The 22,544-nt window shown below is 46.1% G+C and overlaps 1 protein-coding gene across 4 annotated transcripts in view; it reads left to right on the forward strand.

Annotated features, from left to right (window-relative positions):
• The window catches only part of AKAP8 (A-kinase anchoring protein 8), a 55,520-nt gene that overhangs the window by 15,697 nt on the left and 17,279 nt on the right, over window positions 1-22,544 (forward strand). For all 4 annotated transcript variants that reach the window (XR_012896641.1, XM_075902147.1, XM_014571964.3 and 1 more), the window contains exons 3-11: window positions 143-175; window positions 4,274-4,583; window positions 6,970-7,555; window positions 7,972-8,116; window positions 9,980-10,024; window positions 13,945-14,041; window positions 15,201-15,342; window positions 16,349-16,442; window positions 19,604-19,734. Coding sequence is in view for 3 of the 4 variants with exons in the window: in XM_075902147.1 (XP_075758262.1) it covers window positions 143-175; window positions 4,274-4,583; window positions 6,970-7,555; window positions 7,972-8,116; window positions 9,980-10,024; window positions 13,945-14,041; window positions 15,201-15,342; window positions 16,349-16,442; window positions 19,604-19,734 (1,583 nt within the window). In the remaining variant the exon portion in view is untranslated. The remainder of the gene's footprint in view (window positions 1-142; window positions 176-4,273; window positions 4,584-6,969; window positions 7,556-7,971; window positions 8,117-9,979; window positions 10,025-13,944; window positions 14,042-15,200; window positions 15,343-16,348; window positions 16,443-19,603; window positions 19,735-22,544) is intronic.

Consider the following 22,544-nt stretch of genomic DNA (forward strand, 5'->3'; position numbering starts at 1 on the left):
TTGGAGAGCTTTTTCCTTCCTGCTTTATATGAAAGGATATTTTTGTAAGCATTAAATTGAATGACATTGAGGGAGCCTTTGTAAGTGGAATTGGGTGATTCATCTGATGTTGATATAATGCTTTTGCCTTTTCATCCCATAGGTACATATGCAACAAATGCAGCAAATTGGCAAGGTATGTCTTATAAATGCATTATTTTTGTGTTAATGTCTCTTTATACTCTGTTTAATTTCTTGAGTTGACTGCAATACCAAGGTCAGTTCTCCCAATTCACTCATTTATACTTTGCTTTGTTATTCTGCACTGTTTGGCTTCAAGCCAGAATAGTAATGAGCCTGGGTAACAAACCTTTCCCCACAAAAGCTAGGACTATGCTCTTGACATTAAAAATTACACCTAGATTATGTGCATTAAACATAGCTGTATCTGTCTAAGCCAAGGGTGGACAATAATTTCTGATGCAGAGCCACTCCAAGAATTTGGAAAGTGGTCGAGGGCTGCACTTTCCTCTAATACTAATATGGAATATTATATTAATATAATATTAATATAGGTGCAGGGTATGGGATAGAGGTTAGGTGCAGAAGGGAGCTTTTGGGGTGAGAGAGAGTTCGGGTGAAGGAGACATTTGTGACCTGGGGCACTGGACTGGGGGTGCAAAGCATTGGATTGTGATGTAGGGAAGGGAATTGGAGTGCAGGGGTGGGGTTGTGAGCTAGGTCAGGAGGGGATGTGATCTGGGGCAGTGGATTGGGATGCTGGATCTGGGAGGAGGCATGGGTGCAGGATAGGGGACAGAGGATTTGGGTATGAGGAGTACGTGGGCAGAGGGTTGGGGAAGGGAGGGGCCGGGGTACCAGATGCAGGCTCTGGCAACAAAACTTGCCAGCCAGCAGCCCCTTCCAGAATCAGCCTCCCTACCTGCTCCTCCCCCACATCCGCACAGGCTCAGCTGTTTGTTCTGTGAATAACTATGAACCCCTTGTGCTGCTTCATGGCTGCCTGTTATTGAAACAGGCAGCTCTATTGACTAGTTTTTGGCGAGAAGCCAGCCAATGGGATTGTGCTGGAGGCGGGAGCAGCTCCTAAAGTTTCCCCCTCTGTCCTCCGGGCTCAGTTTTTAAAGTCAAACTGCTCTGGAACCATATTTCTGAGCACTGTGTGGATGGGATGAGGCAAGCAGGGAGCCTTGGGCTCCCTGCAGCATCTGCGGGCCAGATCTGGTGGTTTGGCATGCCGGATTGGGCCCACAGGCCATATTTTGCCTAGGCCTGGCCTAAGCAGTAGTTCTCCAATTGTGGCCAGAACCCCAAAGTGGATCAGGACGACCTCATTGTATTGGGGTTGCCAGGCTTAGTGTTGGACTTGCTAGGGCCCAAGGCCGAAGCCTGAGCCTCACTACACAGGGTGGAAGCTGTAGCCCTGGATGATGGGGCTCAGGCTTTTAGTTTTGGCCTCCCTGCCCATGGCAGTGTATGTTGGGCAGAGTTAGGCTTTTGTCCCCACTCCTGAGGTCATGTAGTAATTTTTTTGTCAGGAGTTTGTGGTGCAGTGGTGTTTGAGAAACCCTGTGCTAAAGGATTTGTCTTTGTTCTCATAATAAATCCTTGTTTGGGGTTTAGAATTTACCTTTTCACTCTGGGTGTAATTGGCTGTGGTTTGAAGTATTTTTAAACTGGGTTTGTGCCTTAATTTGGGAAAAACTAATTATTACAACTTTCAGTCATCTTTTTCTCTAGTCTTCACTTTAAAAAAGAGGCGATTGTGTAGCATGGAAGGCTCTACATCTCTGGAAAAGTCAATAGGGAAGAATCTCTTACTTGTGTTTATCAGAGCCTAAAAGCCCTAGTTATAGACCTTTATATTACATTCTGTACAAGCATAGAACAAAAAGATAGTTCCTGCCCCAAAGAGTTTGCAGTCTAAGACAGGAGACAACAGATGGATAAGACAGATAGGGAAGTACAAGGAAATTAGACCATTTTGGTCCTGTGAGTAGGCAGTGGCATCAGTGGTCTAAAGTTGTCAAGTTTATTGTAGGCATAATAGAATGGAGGGATTTTGGGGAGCATGTTCTTGATGATCATTTGGCAGCCCTTCACTCAAGCCCTAAGATTGGCATTGCAGAAGGTATTGCAGGTCAGAAGTAGTAATGAGAGGAAGCTTGTATTTTAAGTACAGTACAGTGCTCAGAATGTATTTTCTTTTCAAAACTAGTACAGCCCTGGCTTGATGAGTCAATGCACTGCTTGTAGCTGTTAGGAGTGTGATAGTGTAGTCAATTTAAACGATTAACTGATAAGCAGGTGCTTATTGACTACACACAATAACCCCTGTGCCTCTCCCTCCCTTCCCCCCACAAAGCTCTGCAAGTAAAATTTTTAGTTGGTTGGCTATGGAGGCTGATCCTGGCAGAAACCACCATGGTCGGAGACCTCCTGGACTACGACGGGGGGGACTGGGTGGATCCCCGGGCGCTCGCTCGGTGCATGGGGCTCTCCACCCCTCGAACCCCCCTGCGCCTACTCCAGGAGGTGAAGGCGGCTTTGCCGTGGCCCGCTCTCGATTTCCTACAGCGAGCCCTGCGAGAGGGTACGCCCCGCCCCCCTCCCCCCTGCAAAACCTCTGTCCCTTATTATCGGGCCCCTGTTCCGCGGGCCCCCCCTGGCCTCCCCATCCCTGGACCCCCAGCCGGCTGCAAAATATGCAGCCGGTCTGTTTTCGAGCCGCGCCAAGACAACATCTGTACATGCTCGTGCTCCACACCCTGCATTTCCCCACCCTTGTGTCCCGCCCCGGTACCAAGTGGCGGGACTACCTAAGACCCGTAGAGGGAGGGGAACCCCGATGGGCCAGCATCTATTCTGATCTAATTCCACGGCCCATCGGGGACATTAGTTGGCGGCTCCTTCATGGAGCCGTGAGCACTGGCATGTACTTGGTGCGGTTTACCCCCATCCCAGACACCTGCCCCTTCTGCGGCGTGAGGGAGAGCCTGGCGCATGCCTACCTTGAATGTGCCAGGTTGCAGCCCCTATTCTGGCTCCTCCAGAACCTCTTACTGGGGTTCTGGCTGCACTTCTCCCCTCACCTTTTCCTGTATGCACACCCTACCCATGGCCCCACAAAGTCGCGAGACCTCCTCGTCAACCTGCTCCTGGCCCTAGCAAAGACCACCATCTATAATACCAGGAGCAGGATGTTGGACGAGGGGGTTCTCTGCGACTGTGGGGCCTATTTCCGTTCCTCCCTGGTTTCACGAATCTGGGCAGAGTTCCTCTGGGCGGCGTCCACTGGCTCCTTCAATAGCTTTGAGGAGCAGTGGGCGCTGTCCGGGGTTCTCTGCTCGGTGTCCCCATCCGGCTCCCTTATTTTGAACCTTTAGCCCGTGCTCCTTGATCCTTTTGTCATTATTTGTCCCAAGCAATTAATTGGACATGGGTCCAGTGTCCCTCCCATAAGGCTGGGGAGGGGCTTTTAGAAGGTGGGCGGGCTTTGCCCGCCTTCCCCCCCATGATTTCCAAATAGAACCCTTATCAATTAATCAAGTAGTCTACAGAATTTTTGATTACACAATTAACAAATTACATGCTTCTTAACATTCCTAGTTGCTGAGAGCTTATGGGTGTGTAGTGCTATTATAAGTATTTGCTGTACTGTCATATGCATCCCAAATTGAGTTGCTAGGTTTGCATAAGCAATATCCAGTAGTGGCATGAACGTAGCTGTAGTGCAGTTTGTTGTTCTTAGAACAACAAATTGTGACCCATAATTTCAAATTTTCTGGTTAGTGTCTTAACATACATTTAATGTTGTGTTTTATCCTTGGATATGTTTTACAAGCTCAACAACATAGGGGGTCTCAAATTTTAGTAGAACTTGATGGAACCTACTACATAGATAGTGCATGCTAGCAGCGTGTTACAGTGTGAATGCTGAACATTATAATAACAGCAAATCTTTATGATAGTGCAAGATCTTTCTTGTATCATTTAAAACCAGGCTGGACCAAGCTCTGGAATAATCCTACACTGGTTCATGATAATTGGCTGACTGCAACAGATACTTTCTTTGATTTCTGTAGTTTTAGAAAAACTGGATTTTCCTTTACAGAGTACCTGACCATATTTGTTCTAGTTTAAAAGTTTTCATCATATAGTAAAGATCAGCTGCAAACTTGACTGGTAGAGTGAGTTTGTTAGACTCCAAACTCCTTCCATGAGCCTATATTGCTGTGATGGTGTATACCATTTTATTTTCTCTTTCTCCAAGGCTATGAAAACTATGATTATTATGGCACCCAAACCACCGGCTCTACTACAGCTGCCTCGTACAATTATGCTGCAGCAGCAGCTGCTGCTGCTGCTGCTGCTGCCACCACCACTACCTGGGAGACTCCCAAAACTACTGACATGAGCATGACTGCTGATGTCAACACCAGTATGCCAGTTGCAACTTACAGTACAGAAACTGTGGCGAATGAGAACTCTGACTCCATCATAGCCAAAATAAACCAGCGTCTGGATATGCTGTCTAAGGAAGGCAGTGGTGGAGCTGGGGAAGGAATGGAAGACCAAGAAAGGTGACTTATCACTTCTTACTTTTCACAGAGATTGTAACATTTTTAAATTGCTGTAATTTCAAATTAGATTTGAAACCTTCCCTAGCCAAGATAATGATCCAATATAAATTCCTTATAAACAGACATGTTAGGATAAAATGCAGCCTTGATCTCTCATGCCCAGATTATCAACTCCTGTTCCTCATAATGCTATATTTTCTGGTTTCTCTGTTCACAGTTAGTTGGACAGAAAGTTACTTTTATTAATGAAAAGATGCTGAAGTGAGGTGTTTAATCTGCAACTATTTTATTTTCTCACGGAACCTCAGGGTTCCATGGAACACCATTTGAGAAGCACTGAACTAATTGAATAGTTGATGCAAATTGTGACTATTCAATTAGCCGATTAATCTAAATTTATCATCACGACTTCAGGCAGGTATTTTTTGCTCTCTTGTTCCTCTGCATCTAATTCTTCAGTTTATTATTATTTCTGCATCTGTGTACAGTACCTGGTTTATTGTGTGTTTTTGCTGGCAGTGGGAAAAAAAGGGATCTCTTGGCTATACCTCAGTATGGGTATGTCTACACATCAAAGTTAATTTGAAATAATAGCTGTTAATTCAAATTAACTTTAATAGTGTCTACACAGGCAAACCGCTATTTCAAATTAAATTCAAAATAGCAGGGCGCTTAATTCGAATTTGGTAAACCTCATTCTATGAGGAGTAACATCAAACTAGAATTAGCTAATTCGAAATAAGTGCTGTGTAGACACTTATTTTGAAATAGGGGGTCTCCAGCTTTCCCAGGGTGGCCTGGTGGCCACTCTAGCCTCAAGCAAGAATACTCCTCTCCCCCCCTCGCCCTCCCTGGAGCCCTTAAAGAGGTAGACTATTGCCACAGTGCCTGTGCCAGCTCCAAGCCTGCCGGCCCAGAGCCAGCAATCACTGCCCCTGACCCAGTGGCCCCAAAACATGAACCAGCAAGCCACTGGCAGCCAGCTCTCCTCCAATCCCCAGGAGCAGTCTGCCAGCTCCCAGGAGCCTGCCAGGACCCGGAGAAGGCAGGCACCTTCCTGGTCCAGGGCAGAGATCAGGGTGGACCTTACTCAGGTTTTGGGGGGGGGGGATGCCCTCAATGTCCATGCTAGATGGAGGAACACGGCTGTCTGTGGCAGGATAGCTGCCAGCCTGGCCACCAAAGGCCACGTGATCCCAGGAGCAGGTTAGCATGAAAATCAAGGTGATCCGGCGAGACCCCCAACCCTGAGCTTCCCCTCCCAGCTCCCTCCACCCAGGTTTCCCCTCTCCACCCTCTCTCTTCCCCTCTCCTGCCTCCTTTTCCCATTCTCACCAGAGTTTCATCCCCCTCCTCCCCGGCCAGTTTTGTTAAATAAAGAGAGTTTGTGTTCATGAAAATATGTGTATTTTATTTGACATCAGGAAGCGGGGTTGGGGGGAGGGGTAAGTGGAAGGATGTGAGGGAGGATTGAGGCATAAGCCTCCAGTGGGGCAGACCAGGGAGGCTCTGAGTGCTCTTCAGGGTGGAAGCTCTCCTGCAGGGCCTCCTGGATACTGACAGCCTCCCGATGGACCTCCGGGATGGCAGCCTGCAGAAAGTACAGCCAGGCTTGCAGCAACATGTTCACAAGAAGCACCAGAGTGCTCAGAGGCAGCTCTGGCTCCATGTTGCAGAGTGCTCTGGTGTCCCGAGTGAGGACAACCAGAGCACTCCGAGACACAAATGCTTTGCTGTCCCTCAGCGAGGTAGGCAAGCAAGCAGGGACACCTGGGAACCAGCTGCCCAAGGGGGCGGGGATCTGTGTCCCTTTAAGCACAAGCCTCAGATAGCCTCAGGCAACAGCCACACAAAGACACTGCTGACCTGATGCCCTACCCCGACCTGGTTCCGGCCAGCCTTAAATCCGAATCACTGTCCACTCAGTGTGGATGCAGTTTTTCGAATTAGCTTAATTCTGATTAACTATTTCGAATTAAGATAACTCGAATTAACGCTGTAGTGTAGACATACCCTATGGGATAAAGGTGGATAAACTCACCAGTTTTTGACTGAAGGATCAGCAAGTGCCCACTCAAAAGATAAAATTAAAAGTGAGAAACTTATTCAGACATATTTCTGATCAGACATATTTGTACTGCAAACTTTGCAAATTTTTAGTTCAATTCTCAAGTCTCCCTAAGGTCAGTGTAGTTCCTGTGAGAACGTATAATTCAGCAAGGGGCCATTGTATTTTTTCATTTTTTGCATCTTCAGTTTTTGTGTCCTGATGCTAGTTTTAACCCACATTAAATCTGTATATAAATTTCTCAGTTTCTTTTATGTTTGGCAGAGCATGACTCTGCACTTTATTAGCTACTCACTGGATTCCTTGCTTGCTGTGCAGCTCTTTCAGGTTTGAGTCTTTTGAGTCTTATGACTCAAGGTCTTCAATGAACGACCGTGATCTATACAGAGCTGGCTATGATTATGGCGAAGTTGGAACTGATCGGAACGATTCCTTTGGAAGCCAGTTTGACAGCCGCAGGAATCAGGCCGGCAACAGAGGAAATGGCTATGGTCTCATTAGAGGGAGGGGCCAGAATCGGATTCAAAATCGGGCACGTCTAAATGCTTTCAACCGCACGGACCGCTTCATGCCATCTTCAAGTACTGAGCGACTATCTGCACGCTGGAATGAGTTGAACTACATGGGTGGGCGGAGCATGGGTGGTCCCTGCCCCAACAGGCTCCCTTCTCTCTTCTCCCAAGCCCTTGTCCCTGATTATTGCGATTATGGGGACTATGGCGATTATGGGGATTATGGAGATTATGGGGACTATGGTGACTATGGAGACTACGGAGACTATGGTGACTATGACTATGGCATGATGGGAATGCCAGGAATGGGAAGGTATGGTAACATGCCATATGGAGTTGCCAGGCAAAGAAACAGAATGAGTACAGTGCCGTGGCATCTGAACGTTCTTATGGTAAGAACCGTCAAGCTACTTGTTCTTCTAACACCTTTGTTACTTTGCTTTTTACTCATTTAGTTACCCTTAAAAGGCATCTTGTGCATTGTTAATCCAGGAGCACTGGGGTTAGCTGTGAAATATGCACTTCCTGTTAGAACAGTACATTTTCCATTGATTGTCAGATTTGACTGTCACCTTTCAAAGAGTCAACAGACTGGTATGCGGTTTCTCTGTACAAATAGGATATAGTTTGAGTAGACTCTCTTTAGAAAAACTTAACTATTTGGGAGATAAGAAACCATGTATGGTATTTTGGATACCCTTAGTGCAGACTGCTCAATCTAGCTGTATTTTATGTAGTAAATCCTGTTATAATCTAGATGGAAGGGTCACACATGTTTTTAGGTGCTCATTCAACTTTGTGTTTCTAGCCCAAGAGGAGGAGTTTCCGCAACCGCTCAGGAGGGCGATCAGATACTGAAGGAGGAGGGCGCAAGCGGAAACAGTCCCAAAGTGGAGATGAACCAGACAGCAAACAGGCAAAGACTGACAGTGAAGGAGACGACACAGAGAATGGTACAGTTCTTTTTCTAAGACTAATAAGACTCAGAGCTAGCATGACTGTCTTCACTGACTATTTCCTCTTTACTGACTGACAGCCAGTGCTATAGATCTAGATCTTAAAACTTAGTGGTCCTTCATCTGAGTCTCCAATATGTCAGGGTATGTCCACACTACAGTGTTAATTCGAGTTAACTTAATTCGAAGTAGTTAATTTGAATTAAGCTAATTCGAAATAATGCATCTATACACAAAAACTATTTTGAAATAGCGCGTCCACACTGAGTGGACCCTGAACCGAAGTTAAAACTGGCCGGAACCAGTGCCGGCAGGGCATCAAGTTAGGACTTAGTGTGTAGGGCTGCTGCCTGAGGCTAACTGAACTCCTTGCTTAAAGGGACCCTACCCCCACCCCGGACAGACAGTTCTCAGGGTTCCCCACTTGCTTGTCTACCTCGATGAGGGACAGCAAAGCAGTCCTGTCTTGGAGTGCCCTCAGTGCCCGCACTCGGGAAACCACAGCACTTGGCCACATGGAGCCAGAGCTGTCCCTGGGCAGGCCGGCTGCACTTGCTGCAGGCTGCCATCTGGGGGGTCCATCAGGGCGCTTTCAGGATCCAGGAGGCTCTGCGGGAGAGTGTCCACCCCAAGGAGCCCTCAGAGCCACCCCGGTCCTCCTCACCGGGGGCTTGTGCCCCATTCCTCCCTCATGTCCTTCCGCTTACCCCTCCCTAGCCCCCCTTCCTGATGTTAAACAAAAGACACGTATGTTCAAAAATATAAACTGGGTTTATTGAACAAAACTGGGAGGGGCGGGGGGATGAACCTCTGTGGAGACTGGGAAAAGGAGGTGTGAGAGGGGAAGAGAGAGAATGGGAGGGGGAGGGGGAAACCTGAAAGGGGGAAGCAAGGGGAAGAAGTGGGAGGGGAAGCTCAGGGCCCAGGGTTGGGGTCTTGTCGGACCAACTTGATTTTCATGCAGACTGCTCCTGGGTTCGCATGTGGCCTTTGGTGACCAGGCTGGCAGCTATCCTGCCCTAGACGGCTGCGTTCCTCCATCTAGTGCAGAGATCATGGATGTTAGGGGCATCTCCCCCCGCCCCCAACCTAAATAAGGTCCCTGATCTCCACCCTGGACTAGGAAGGCACCCACCTTCTCCAGCCCCTGTCAGGCTCCTGGGAGCTGGCAGCCTGCTCCTGGGGAGCAGTGGAGGGCTGGTTGCTAGTGGCTTGGTTGGCTCATGTTTTGGGGCCACTGTGCCTTGGAGCTGGCACAGGCACTGTGGCCAGGGTCTACCCCTTTAATGGCTCCGGGGCTGGGGGAGAGGAGAGTTAAGTTTTCTTAGTTGTGCCCAGAGTGGCCACCAGGGCTCCCTGGGAAGGGCTAGAGACCCCCTATTTCAAATTAAGTGTCTACACAGCATTCAAAATAGCTGTTTCGAAGTTGGCGTTACTCCTCGTAGAATGAGGTTTACCAAATTCGAATTAAGCACTCCGCTATTTCGAATTAATTTTGAAATAGCGGTTTGCATGTATAGTCGCTATTAAAGTTAATTCAAAATAACGGCTGTTATTTCGAATTAACTTTGCAGTATAGACATACCCTCGCTGTTACTGTGGTATGCTATGAGGTGCCTCGATGCTCTGGGGACTCAGATCCTGGTGCTGTATATTCACCTTTAGGGTAAGGACAGGACCTGTAATGGGCTGCCAGACAAGGGAGAGAATATCCAGTTAGTTCTTTTTTGTGGTGCTGTACCAATGCTCTGTGAGTAAATAGACAATGATAATAGTGCTGGGTTCTTGTAACTTGCAGTATGAGGGGGAGGACAGGCTTTCCTTACCCAAGTTAAATGATCTGTTTTGTGTTTCTGGCAGATGATGGTGAAGGAGAGGACAAATCTGGAGATGAAGCAGACAAAGGTGTAAGTAACTTTCTGGAGTCTATATAATGTTAATGTGAATTTTCTGAATGTGTCTACTAGTTTCTTTCCTTTATTAGATTAGCCTCAGCTGAGAGTCAAGATAATGTTAGAGTAGTATAGCTTGTGTCCTTTATGTCATTTCCCTTGCATCCGTGATAGAATTTTAAAAAATAGCTTCAGGTTAGTCTAAATATAGGTTTAGAAGTCTGCGTAACAAAAGTTTCCTCCTCCTGCAATATGGGATATATATGACTGCACCTAATTCTGCATTCTAGACCAGCACTGTGCTCTGTTACTGTTAATTTCAGAGACTGTGTATTTGACGGGAGAGTGGTGTTATAAACATGATTAATAAGGAGTTTGACAGGAGTGCCTAAAGGCTAACTAAGGCTGGATCCCCATTGTACTAGGTACCATCAAACACAGTTCAGTACATGGCTGTGACTCATTGTTTTAGCAACAACAGGTACCACACATAAAATGTAAGAGTTGCAAAATAGGATCTCTGTCAAATTTTGAAGTAGTCTTAGCAAAAGTTTTGCAAATTATAGTTAAATATGATGGTTTGATGTTAAAATGACTCTACACTGTGTATATCAGTCACTGACAGATTAGTGTAAATACAGATTATGGATTTTTAAAGTTGTAGTTGTTGATGGCTTTTTTTTTTGTTTTTGTTTTAAAGGAGAATGGGGGTTGTGGTGAAGATTGGGAGAAGAAAGGTAGGGTGATTGCTACACTGTACACAATTCCTATGGACTTAATGAATCCAACTGGTGTGTGGGTTGTGTTTTTCCTTTCACTTGAGTTGGAGTGTGTTGTCATGTCAGGTACATCACACAGGTCCAGGTGACTGAGCTGTTGCCCTGAGCGTTAGTGTAGTCTTTTGCAGCCTGGTGCAATAATGCTGCTGGCCTGGGGAGGTGGGAAGGGGGAGGGGGAACCCACAGTGTTTCAAAGAGGCAGTGTTGCATGGAGTCCCGGGGTCAGCTGGGGACTCAGCCGTGTTGCTGCTTTGAAGCACTCTCTTCTCTCCCCCCGCCCCTTGCTGCCTCTTTCTGATAGAGACCACAAGTGTGGGGGGGAAGCAACTAGTGGGTAGTGGATAGTGTGTTGACTATCTGATAAGCATTTGCTTGTCAGATAGTCAATTAGTTGAGTAGTTGTTTGCATCCCTACTGAGAGTCTGTATTCCCATCATTCAGCCAGCCAAAGAAACCCAGGCTATAAGGGGGGAGGTACATGTAGTCGTGCAGGGAAAGTTGGGTAAAGATATGTCACCATAATACACCTACCCCAAGAGAAGGCCTTCACTCAACAGTAAGAGCCTAGTTCAATTTTTGGTTTCTGTGTCTTTGCTGAAACCAGCAACTTCTGAAGCCAAGTGATGAGAATTCCCTGCTTGTCATGTGTGTCAGTATGGATTTGATTTAAATAAGATTGAGGATGACTCAATTTAGCCATGGTTTTCTATATATGTATTCTTGTTGGTTGTCATATAACTTTAATACATACTCTTCACAACTAAGAGATAGACGTAGGCTTCATTTTTAGAAGGTACATACTACATTTTTAAATAGTGATTTATTTTGAAAACTTTTCAGATTAGTTTTACGGCTATAGCAGAAAATGATTGTTTGGTTATTTCATTTACCAAAGGTAATTGAAGCAGATACTTATGAAGTCATTGGGAAGTGAGCGATCTCCAGTTCAACAAGTTAATCATTAATATTTGGAGGATTTTCTTGCCATGCTATATTAGGAGACCATCACCAGACAGACATTTAAATTGTTTTATTCAACTAAAACAATGTTACATATTCTGGGTGGTTGTTGTTGTTAAATAGCAAACATAATATTTTAACAAAACAGATATGAATTTTTGAGTTTAGTTAAATCAAGGGGTTTTTTGTTAATTGTTTTCATATATATTTTCAAATTACATTTTTAAAAATTTAATTGACTATGTCAGCGAAATGTAAAATATTGGCTTATATTCATTGAACTTTTTGAAATCTTGCACTTTTAGAGAGAGATAAGGGATTGACTCTGTGTACACAAATTTGCAGAAATACAGTAGGGTTGAGGTCTGTTAATACTCACCTCTAAATATTTAAACACATTTTTGCTGTTATCAAGAATATCTCTGGAGACACAAATCCACAGTTTGAGAACTGTAAAACTAAGCATCTCTGATGGTAATCTTCTAGACTGAGCACTGAGTCCCATTGGGTAGATAAAAAGATTAATCTATGCAGAAGCCTCTGAAATCTCATTAGATAAGGTCCCTAATTCATGAACTACAGACAGTCCCCGAGTTACGCGGATCAGCCGCCCCCGTCCTCCGGGGCGAGAAAAGCTGCTCCCCGTCTCCCTGGTATGCAGGGAGACGGGGAGCAAAGCCTTGGAGCACGACTGCAGCGGGACAGCCCGGGCGTGCTTGAGTTGTCCCCCTGCGGGCGTGCTCCGTGGCTTTGCTCCCCGTCTCCCGACCAGCAAACCAGGGAGATGGGGAGCAAAGCCTCGGAGCACGCCCGCAGCGGGACAGCCCAGGGCTGTCCCCCTTGGGCTGTCCTGCTGCGGGCGTGCTCCGCGGCTTTGCTCCCCGTCTCCCTGCAGACCAGGGAGACGGGGAGCAAAGCCGCGGAGCACGCCCGCAGTGGGACAGCCCAAGTGCGCCTGGACTGTCCCGCTGCTCGCGTGCTCTGCGGCTTTGCTCTGCGTCTCCCAGGTCAGCAGACCAGGGAGACGGAGCAAAGCCGTGGAGGACTTGGGCGGTCCCGCCACCCCCGTCTCCCTGGTCTGCTGGGGGCGGGTGCAGCTAGTACTTCCCTCCCCCAGCAGACCAGGCTTTTCTTGCCTACCCCTGGGGTAGAGCAGCTGGGGGCTGCCGGGTTGGTCCCGCAGCGCCGCTCTGGACCAACCCGGCAGCACCCCAGCTGCTCTGCCCCAGGCGTCCTGATTCAGCCGCTGCTGGTCAGTTTCAGCAGCAGCTGAATCAGGATGCCTGGGGCAGAGCAGCTGGGGTGCTGCTGGGTTACTCCAGTAGTGCCGAGGAGCCGCGCTACTGGAGCAACCCAGCGGCACCCCAGCTGCTCTGCCCCAGGCATCCCCAAGTCAGCCTGCTGAAACTGACCAGCGCTGACTACAGGAAGCCCGAGGCAGAGTTGCTCTGCCCTAGGCTTCCTGGAATCAGCTGCTGATCAGTTTCAGCAGCAGCTGACTTGGGGACGCCTGGGTTTCTTAAGTTGAATCTGTATGTAAGTCAGAACTGGCGTCCAGATTCAGCCGCGGTTGAAACTGATCAGTTTCAGCAGCGGCTGACGCCAGTTCCGACTTACATATTCAACTTAAGAACAAAGCTACAGTCCCTATCTTGTACGTAACCAGGGGACTGCCTGTATTGGAACTCGTTTACAAAACTTTTCTTACAAACTCTAATTCATGTAATGTTTCATCCCTATTCCATCTTTCAGCAACAACGTATCTTAATTAAAACTATTTTATATAGTTTTTTTTCTCAAAAAGCATTTTATCAAAAAATCTGATTAAAAAAAAATCCGATTTAAATTTTTTTTTAAACAACTCGTTGAATATATTTTCAAATTATATTTTTAAAAATATGGGCACCAAGAGTCAAAAGTGGAGTCTGTTTCTGGGGTTTGTTCTCCAGAAGCTGAGAACTCTTCTTTCAGCCCAAATATCCTTGGACTTAATACTTCTATGATGGAGAAGCAGGCCTGAAAAAACAAATTGGACAAAAGAACTGTTAGAGATTAGGAGGGATAGAAATAGCCTAGTATGGGAGGCAAGCACAGTAGTTCACATCCTAATAAAACCCAAAGCCTTAGATTTCTGCTAACCATAAACATTGACATTAGGTATTATATAGCAACTTTTAAATATGAATCTCTGTAGCATCTGGAGATGGTGGTGACGATGATGATGATGAGGTGAAAAAGAAGAAGGAGAAACAGAGGAGAAGAGATAGAATGCGTGATCGTGCAATGGACAGGTAAGTGATTACAGAAGGCGCAATTAATAAATCCAGTTTTCTAAGGCAGTGCTGTGGTGCATCATTGCTAACCCACCTGGCACAGAAGTTTCCTGGGATCCCTGCAGGAGATGTGTACTCCCACCTACTCATACTGCACAGATATAAGTGCCTGTCTGGAAGTCAGCATAGTGGATCAGCCCATCAGTTTCAGCTAGGGATGTGATCGTGTACACATATAAATGAGCCCAGTTACATCCAGGTGCACACACCTCCCGCGTGCTGTTGCCTCTGTATCAGAGGCAGCAGTGCAGGAGGAATTGGGGGGGGAGGGGGAGGCAAGAACTGGCGCTTGAGGGGAGTTGGCTTTTAAGCAGGCTCCCTGTGAGAACCCACTCCCCTCGCATGCTGCTGCCTCTGACACAGAAGCAGCAGCAGGAGAGGGGGGATCTGTGGGAGCTGGTGCTCGCAGGGAACCGACTTTTGGCACAATCCTCCCTACCCCCACATGTAAACATGTAACCTCTGAAAATTCCAAAATAAGTGTATTTTAACATCCCTATTTGTAGTCAGTCTATTTCCTCTGTGCTTTGTGGCTCCCATTAAAGAAAAGGGAATGTAGGTGTTGTCTAATAGCCAGGGCTTGCCGAGTGGCAGCGAGCTCTGCTCGCCAGCCGTGCGGTTCTGTGCATGCACAGATCGCTCCGCGCTGGTTCTTCCGGGTTGTAATTTACTCGCCATGGGCGAGTAGATTACACTATTTTCGAGCCCTGCTAATAGCTACAGTTATAGTTTATAATTCATGATAACCCAAATGCTAAATACAGAGCATTGTCATTTTAAAAAATAAACACTCTAATGACTAAGATAATTTACCCATTCAGTCCATATCTACAAATTAACAATAGTATAATCAATTGAAAATTCACTTTGTATATTCCAAAATTAGGCTTAACTCTGACCCATAAAATACACTTCTTTGAACATGCACATACATGCTACAAACAAAAATTACACAATTTAGGAATTTAATAATTTTGCATCAGTTGAAGCTGGAGAGGAAAATTTGAGCACAAAATTCCTCAAATTGGAATTCTCTCTCTATGAGAAAGCTAATGATTTTTACTCTCATGAAAAGTTCCGCTGTGTAGGTTATTGTACTACACATTACTTTCTTCAGAATCCAGTTTGCCTGCTCTGTGTGTAAGTTCCGAAGCTTTGAAGATGAAGAAATCCAGAAACACCTGCAAAGCAAGTTTCACAAAGACACTCTGCGATACATTGGCACAAAACTCCCTGATAAAACAGTTGAGTTTCTGCAGGTATGTGGTTGGCTTAGCTTTTCTTGAGTCCTTATTTAAAAGTCCTAGAATGGTGTGGGAGAAGGCATAGGATAATTGAAGAATTGTGTTAGTCTCTGTCACATCTGGTAATTGGATTGTATAGGGTTTAGTAATGGGATCCAGAGCCTGCTGGCATTTACTGATTCATCTGAAATACAGTGTTTTGTTTAGTTCCTAGTGGATTACTTGTACATGTCACACAAATAACGCTAAATTGATGCTGTTTAAGCCATCAGTTAGCTGGCTCAGGAGAGAAACTAAGAAATGTATAAATTCTAGAGATTGATCTTCTGATCAGGTGAGGTGTCAGACAGCTTGTGCTTCTGCAGCCTCTATTTTATTCTTCTCCAGGTGACAGGTTTAAAGAGACATTTTCCACTTTGATGGCGCTATTGGCTTCCTGTAGTGTGGTGAGGTGTATAGATCTGACTGAGTAGATATTTGAGCTCCTGAAGGTATAGGCAGGATGGGGAGGAAGTGTTTGGCATGTCTCTTAATTATTTAGTTATGCTCTCTTCCTCTCCCCTTGGGTTTTCTTGCAAAGCTCTCATTTCCTCTTTTAGTGGCATGGTGTAGATTGTGCTACTTACTGATGACATTTGCTTGTGCCATTTTCATTCTGGGTGTCTGGCTGGTGAGTCTTGCCCACATGCTCAGGGTTTAGCTGATCGCCATATTTGGTCGCCATATTTGGGGTCAAGAAGGAATTTTCCTCCAGGGTAGATTGGCAGAGGCACTGGAGGTTTTTCACCTTCCTCTGTAGCATGGGGTACAGATCACAGTTGGAGGATTCTCTGCATCTTGGGGTCTTCAAACTATTTGAAGGCTTCAATATCTGAGATATAGGTGAGAGGATTATTCTAGGAGGGGGTGGGTGAGATTCTGTGGCCTGCATTGTGCAGGGGGTCAGACTAGATGATCATAATGGTCCCTTCTGATCTTAAAGTCTATGAGTCTGAGTTTCATTCCCCTCTCCTCTCCTTAGGAATATATTGTGAACAGAAACAAGAAAATTGAAAAGCGTCGTCAGGAGCTGACTGAAAAGGAGGGTACAAAGCAGAAACCAGACCCTTTCAAAGGTAAGTGATGTCTCTGAGTGCTTGGAGATTTTGTTTTGCAGTGCCACCTAGAAGCACTAGTAATGGAACAGGACCGCTTTTATGCTAGATGCTGTACAAACTCAAAACAAAAAGACCATCCTTGCCCTGCAGATTTTACAGTTAACTACTGCCTGTTCAGTAAATCTAGATCGATCAACTCTTAATTAGGCTCAAGATGCTACAAACTGTCCAACTCGCCTAGCAGAAAACAGTTGTATTATTCAGATCTGACATGGCTTAGATGGTCAGTGGGAAATCAGTAGGGCTGACAGAAAAGACTTAGTAGATGGGACGTTATTGGGTGAAGGAAAGATACAGGAGCCTCATTTGCTTTTCCTTTCTGGTGCCAAATTCCTTATCTGAAAGGGCTGGGGTAAGACAGAAGCTAATATTGCCACCTCCCCTCAGTTCAGTTTCTATTTCAACTTTGCTATCTCACTCCAGTGACTGAGATACCTGCTAAAAAGAACTGCATCTTGAAAGTTTAAAAATTATGCTTGTTCATTTTCTAAGGCCTAATGGCTTGCTCTATGATCTACTCATTTGTGTAAGCCAGTAGTTTCCAACCTATGGTCTGCGGTCCTATGGTGGTCCATGATGGTTCTGTAGGGGATCTGCGGAAAGCTTAAAATAGAATTTTGAAATAAATGTACGGAGCCTCTTGAAGCCAGCATGTCCTTCAGCCTGCATTGCTTCCCAAGCCGTGGGGAGCAATGCAGGGTGAAGGACTTGCTGGCTGCCGACATGAAAACTCCATGCCACAGCCAGCAAGTCCCTCAACCTGCACCGCTTCCCGAGCGGGTTGAGGGGTGCAGGTTGAAGACACAGCTCTGTTATTTGGGGGGAGGGGGATCTCTAAAAATTTTAATAGATTGAAAAGGGGTCTGTGTTCTCAAAAAGGTTGGGAGGCACTGATGTAAGCATTTCTAATTCAGCCTTGCTTCCGATGCTGTATCACAGTACATGTGAATGCTGTGGCAGATTTTGTAAAAATAAGTCCTCACTATTAGGGATTATAATAGTGTAGTTGATTAAACAATTAACAGATAAGTGGGTGCTTATCAATTAACACTGTCGGCTACACACGATATCCCCCCTCACCTGCCGCACAGCACTGCAAGTAAATTTTGTAGTGGGCTGTCTGCATTAGACACACTTTAGGAGCTGGTATGCGGGCAGGCAGGCTGGCCGAGTCCTGGCTCAAGCCGAGTCCTGGCAACTACTGGCTCTTCCTAATTCAAGTGTATCTGTCAGAACCCAAGGTCACAATATCAGTTCAATGCCTATTCATTAACTGGCAGTGTCTGAAGAGAGGGCACATTATAGATGTGTTGGGAATTGTGTGCTAAGCAGGACCAGGTAAGTTCTGTGGCAATAACCCTGCTATCTAATAACGCAGCTCTGCATTATTAGGGGACTGAGCCAGCCTGTTTGCATACTGGTTCTCCAGTCCCCTAATAATGCAGAGCTGTAGTGGGTGTAGTTGCTGGGATTCATCTCAAGCTGGGACTGAGTGCTAACCCTTATCGATTACTTATGTAGTCAATAAAATTTTCTTAACATGCCTACTCACTATGTAGGTGGGGGAGAGGTTGTAGATTCTATGCATAGTAGACTGAGTGTTACTGACGCTAAATTCTGTAGCCAGTGTAAATGTGTGGCAGTGGCAGATAGGAAAATGTTCCAAAGCAAGTTTACAATATTTGTAAATATTCAGCTGAACACTGCAGATCCTATGTTAATTTTACTATTTAACTTCATTAAAAGCTGTTGTTCATGGTTAGTTTCTCCCTCCCCCTCCCCCCGATTTGTGCCATTTTAGAAATGGGAGCTGGAACATTGCCACAGAACTTGCCTGTCTCTTCAGACGCTACCAATTAATGAATCGACATTGCTTTGATATTGTGATCTTAGGTTCTGACAGATACACTTGAATTAAGTTATGCATTGACCAGCAGTAAGCCAGCTGACAGGTTTTTGCTGTAGGCCTCTGAAAATGGGTAAACAAAGAGTGAACTATTCTAAAATGTAGGAAATGAATTTGAGACTAGAAAGTAGTTTCAGTGAGAGTCTTGCAGAAGCAGGTATGTTGTGGCAAAGGCACTTACCTGGGACTCTGGACATCTGGGTTCCATTCCCCACTCTGCTTAGGGAAAGTCAGTGATTTTTGTGTTTGTCTGGCATTAGGATATAGGTGATATTTGATGTGCTGTGATACAACAGTCGTGGGGCATGTGTTAGAATCTAGATTGGTTAGACAAGTGGCTTCTCAAATTCTGTTCTTAGAATGACACGCATGTCTGGCTCTCAGAATAAAAGGCAGAATTGAAAGAAAATGAGGTACTGGTGTCAAATTACTGCCCATTACATCCCAGAGGGAGTTATGTGAGATTTGTGGGAGTGGTGAGAGGGTGTTGATGGGACTCTCAGTACATTAAGTTTGGGTTGTAAAAGTATATGTCTGGTTAAAGCGGATATAAGCTTATTGGTTAACAGTACCAAGTACATACAGAGCCACTGGGCGGGGGTGGGGAGGCGGGGAGGGAATTGCATTTAAAGTATTTTGGGAACTGGCGCTCAGTCAGGCTGGCTCAGTCCCAGCAGCTACCCGCACCGCAGCTCTGTATAGAAAGGACTTTTGGAGCTGATGGGCAGGCACGCTGGCTCAGTCTCGGCTAACTCTGAATCCAGCAGCTACCCCTGCTGGCTCTGCAAATCCTTTCTGTGCAGAGCTGGGGGTGGGTGGGGAGTAGCCGCCAGGACTGGCACAAGCTGAGACTGAGCTAGCATACCTGCTCACCAGCTTTGAAAGTCCTTTCTATAAAGAGCCGCAGTAGGAATAGCTTCTGGGACTGATGTGAGCTGAGACTGGGCTAGCATGCATGCCTGCTGGCTCAAATGCTTTGAATGCAGAGCTTCAGCGGGGGTTAGTTGCAGGGACCCAGCGCGAGCCAGCTTGACTACACGGCAGCTCCTGAGTCTCCTTTTTATGCAGAGCCACAGTGGTTAATTGTGTAACCGACAAAATTGTTGTCAGCTACACAGTTACCAAATTACACACTTCCTAACATCCCTTATGTGACGTAACAGAACATTTTTTGAGATAACAGCAACTCTAATGAATGTCTGTGTCACCCCAGGTATCGGCCAGGAACACTTTTTCAAGAAGATCGAAGCAGCTCACTGTATGGCTTGTGACATGTTAATTCCTGCACAGAACCACCTCCTCCAAAGACACCTGAGGTCAGCAGACCACAATAGGAACCGCAGGGTAAGCAAGTATACTTACTTCCGGCTAACTACTCATTACTTTAAATCATCTAACTTTAATTCAGAGAAACGGTTTATGGACAGATGAGGGACTGTAGGTTACTGACCACGGAGAAACTGGTGTACTCTATGCTTTTGCATAGAGAAATGTCAGCTTGCTAGACATTGTTAGAAGCTCTTCTCATCTTCTGACTTATTGTTCCTGACCTGATGGAGTATGAAACCAACAAGTAAATCACATGGTGGGTGCTGGTGGTTATGGAAAGATCAAGGAACTGGACATGTGGCTTTTGTTCTGATGCAGGTATTAACAAGTAGGTAGGTAGGTATTAGCAGTTGAACTGGAAGGGGTTTCAGTACATATTGGGAGTGAGAGTGATTAATAGAAATGGGTACAAAGAAAGCAAGACCAGGTCTTGACTTTTGTAATCTGCCATCAGTGAATTTAAGAAGTTTCTATATGCTGACTATGATACGCAGGGAGCTAGCTAGATCCTTATTGGGCCAGGAATTATATTTTAGTTGGATTTATACATTTTAAGGCTAGAAGAGAGCATTGCGAACTAGTCTGACTTCCTGTTGCATAATACATGTTAGCAGTCATGTCCCTGGTAATTTGTGATGGTCTGGCTTTTCCTTCCTGTTCTTTTGGGGTTGCATTTTTTATAGCGCTTCTTAAAAAATTCAGAAACCTCCCTTGTTAGAATATTTGAGGCAAGCACAATAATAAATCCAACAGGTTATCATGTTAGATGAGCACCTAAACCAGCATAGGCTGCAATGGAAGTTGGAGCTTTACAGTACAGCTTCCAGGAGCCCTTTAGTCTCAGTTCAGAATGGAGCAATGCATGACGAATAAGGCTATGATTTAGACACAGCGGTCATGGCAGTTATAGAGTCCATGACTTGACTTGATCTCTGTGACTACTTTGGCTTCAGATGTCAGCAGTTGGAGCCAGCCCTAGCTCTGCAACCTGGGCTGCATGCACGCCCCTGTCCTGCAGCTTCTAAAGTTACTTTTAGTAAATGTCAGACAGGTCCAGAGTTCTGTAAATTTTTGTTTATTGCCAGTGACCTGTTTTTGTGACTTTTTTTTTTTTTTACTAAATATAACTGATAGTCTTAGCCTTAATGATGAGATCTATAATCTTTAATAAAAAGAGAGTGTCTCCTACTTCTAATAATTTTTATTTTTATAGTGGCCCAAGACACTGGGGTGCACTGTGCAGGGAGGCTGTGGTCTTGGCTCAGTCAGGGCTACACTTCAGGTAGTACAAACCCCCAAACGCTAGGTGCTGCTGAACTGTTTCTCCCCAGTATGATTTCTACCTTCTTGGTTGTTGGATGAGTGAGGCCAAGACTGCAGAGGACTCCCTGTGCAGCTGTAGGGCGGATGGCACCTAATCCCTGCAGGCACAAGATGCAGAGAAGGCAGCAGTCCTGGGGAGGCTGAGCAGAGACCTTTGGCTAGATCCGTGGTCACCGACGAGTCCTTCACGAGGCATTCGGGGCCCCCCCAATTCCCCCCACCCCCAAGAAGCCCCACTACCTACCTCCGAAAATGTAGGTAGTGCTGGCTTCCCGTGGGTGGAAGGAAGTGCGCTGCCTGCTCCCCTCCTCCAGGTCTGTGGTGTGCCGGGAGGAGGTAGGAGTCCCAGAGGGAAGGCGCGTGCTGGAGCTTGGAGGGGAGGGGAGGCGTGCACTGGGGCTCCCCTCCTCTGCTGGGGAAGAGGTAGGAGTCCCGAGGGCAAGTGTGCGCCGGGCAGAGGGGGAGGAGTCCCAGGGGGAAGCGTGCACTAGGGCTTCCCTCCTTGGGGGGGGGGGGGGGGGAGAGGTGTGTGCCAAGGATTCCCTACCCCAGCCAACACCCTGCCCCCACTGGCACCCTGTCCCCACCCCAGCACCCTGTCCCTTGACTCCACTGACACCCTGTGGGAAAATAGCAACAGTATAAGGATTGGGGATAGCAAGTGATGGAGAGGAGGAGAATAGAGAGGAAGGGGCAGGGCTTCAAGGAAGAGGTGGGATGGTAGATCTTGGCTTGTTCTGTCATTTAAAAAGTGATCTTGGTCATAAAAAGGTTGGAGACCACTGGGCTAGATGAATCTCTGGCCACAGAAAGCCCCTCCCACTGGCTCCTGCTAGGAAAGGAGCTATAACATTTAGAAGTGGCTGACCGTCCTAATGTTGGGGATTTGTCGTCATTCTTGAAGCACTGGTTTCCACTCATCTCTCCAGGACCACAGCTTTCCCTGCATGTTGTGCCTGCAGGGAACAGGGCTCACCTGTACCTGCAGCCATGCAGGGAATCATCTGGAGGCCTGCTGTCACAGGAGTGGAGGAGCAGAGGGGATTCTGCGCTGCTGCAGGGCTGCTGACACCAAGTCTCTATACGTGCAAGGGACTGGGTAGCTGCAGTTCCACTAACTGTTTTCATCAGTTTTCATTGTGTCAGCTGAACTCAATATTTGCTCACATCTGTCAATTTAAAATGGAATCCTGCCAAGCTCAAGTATGGTGCATCTGCTCATTTTATGCTAGCCATTCTGCTGGAGATCCTGCACTGACTCTTGTTCAGACAGCATTCATTTTAAAGTCTTAACATTTTGTTGCATCTGATTTTACTGTTAAGGTATTTGAGGCGTGTTTTCTTGTCTTATTGGGAACAGTTTCAATTAAAATTAAAAGTCAAGGCATAATGCCAGTCTTCACTTCATGGTATTTGGATGTGAATGCAGACAGAGCATAGCAGATATTGTTTAGCTGTCTTGATCATGAAATAAACTTACTTTTGGTAGTGAAAAGACCTAA

This window comes from Pelodiscus sinensis, chromosome 19 (genome assembly GCF_049634645.1).
Source record: "Pelodiscus sinensis isolate JC-2024 chromosome 19, ASM4963464v1, whole genome shotgun sequence".
Lineage (NCBI taxonomy): Eukaryota > Metazoa > Chordata > Testudines > Trionychidae > Pelodiscus > Pelodiscus sinensis.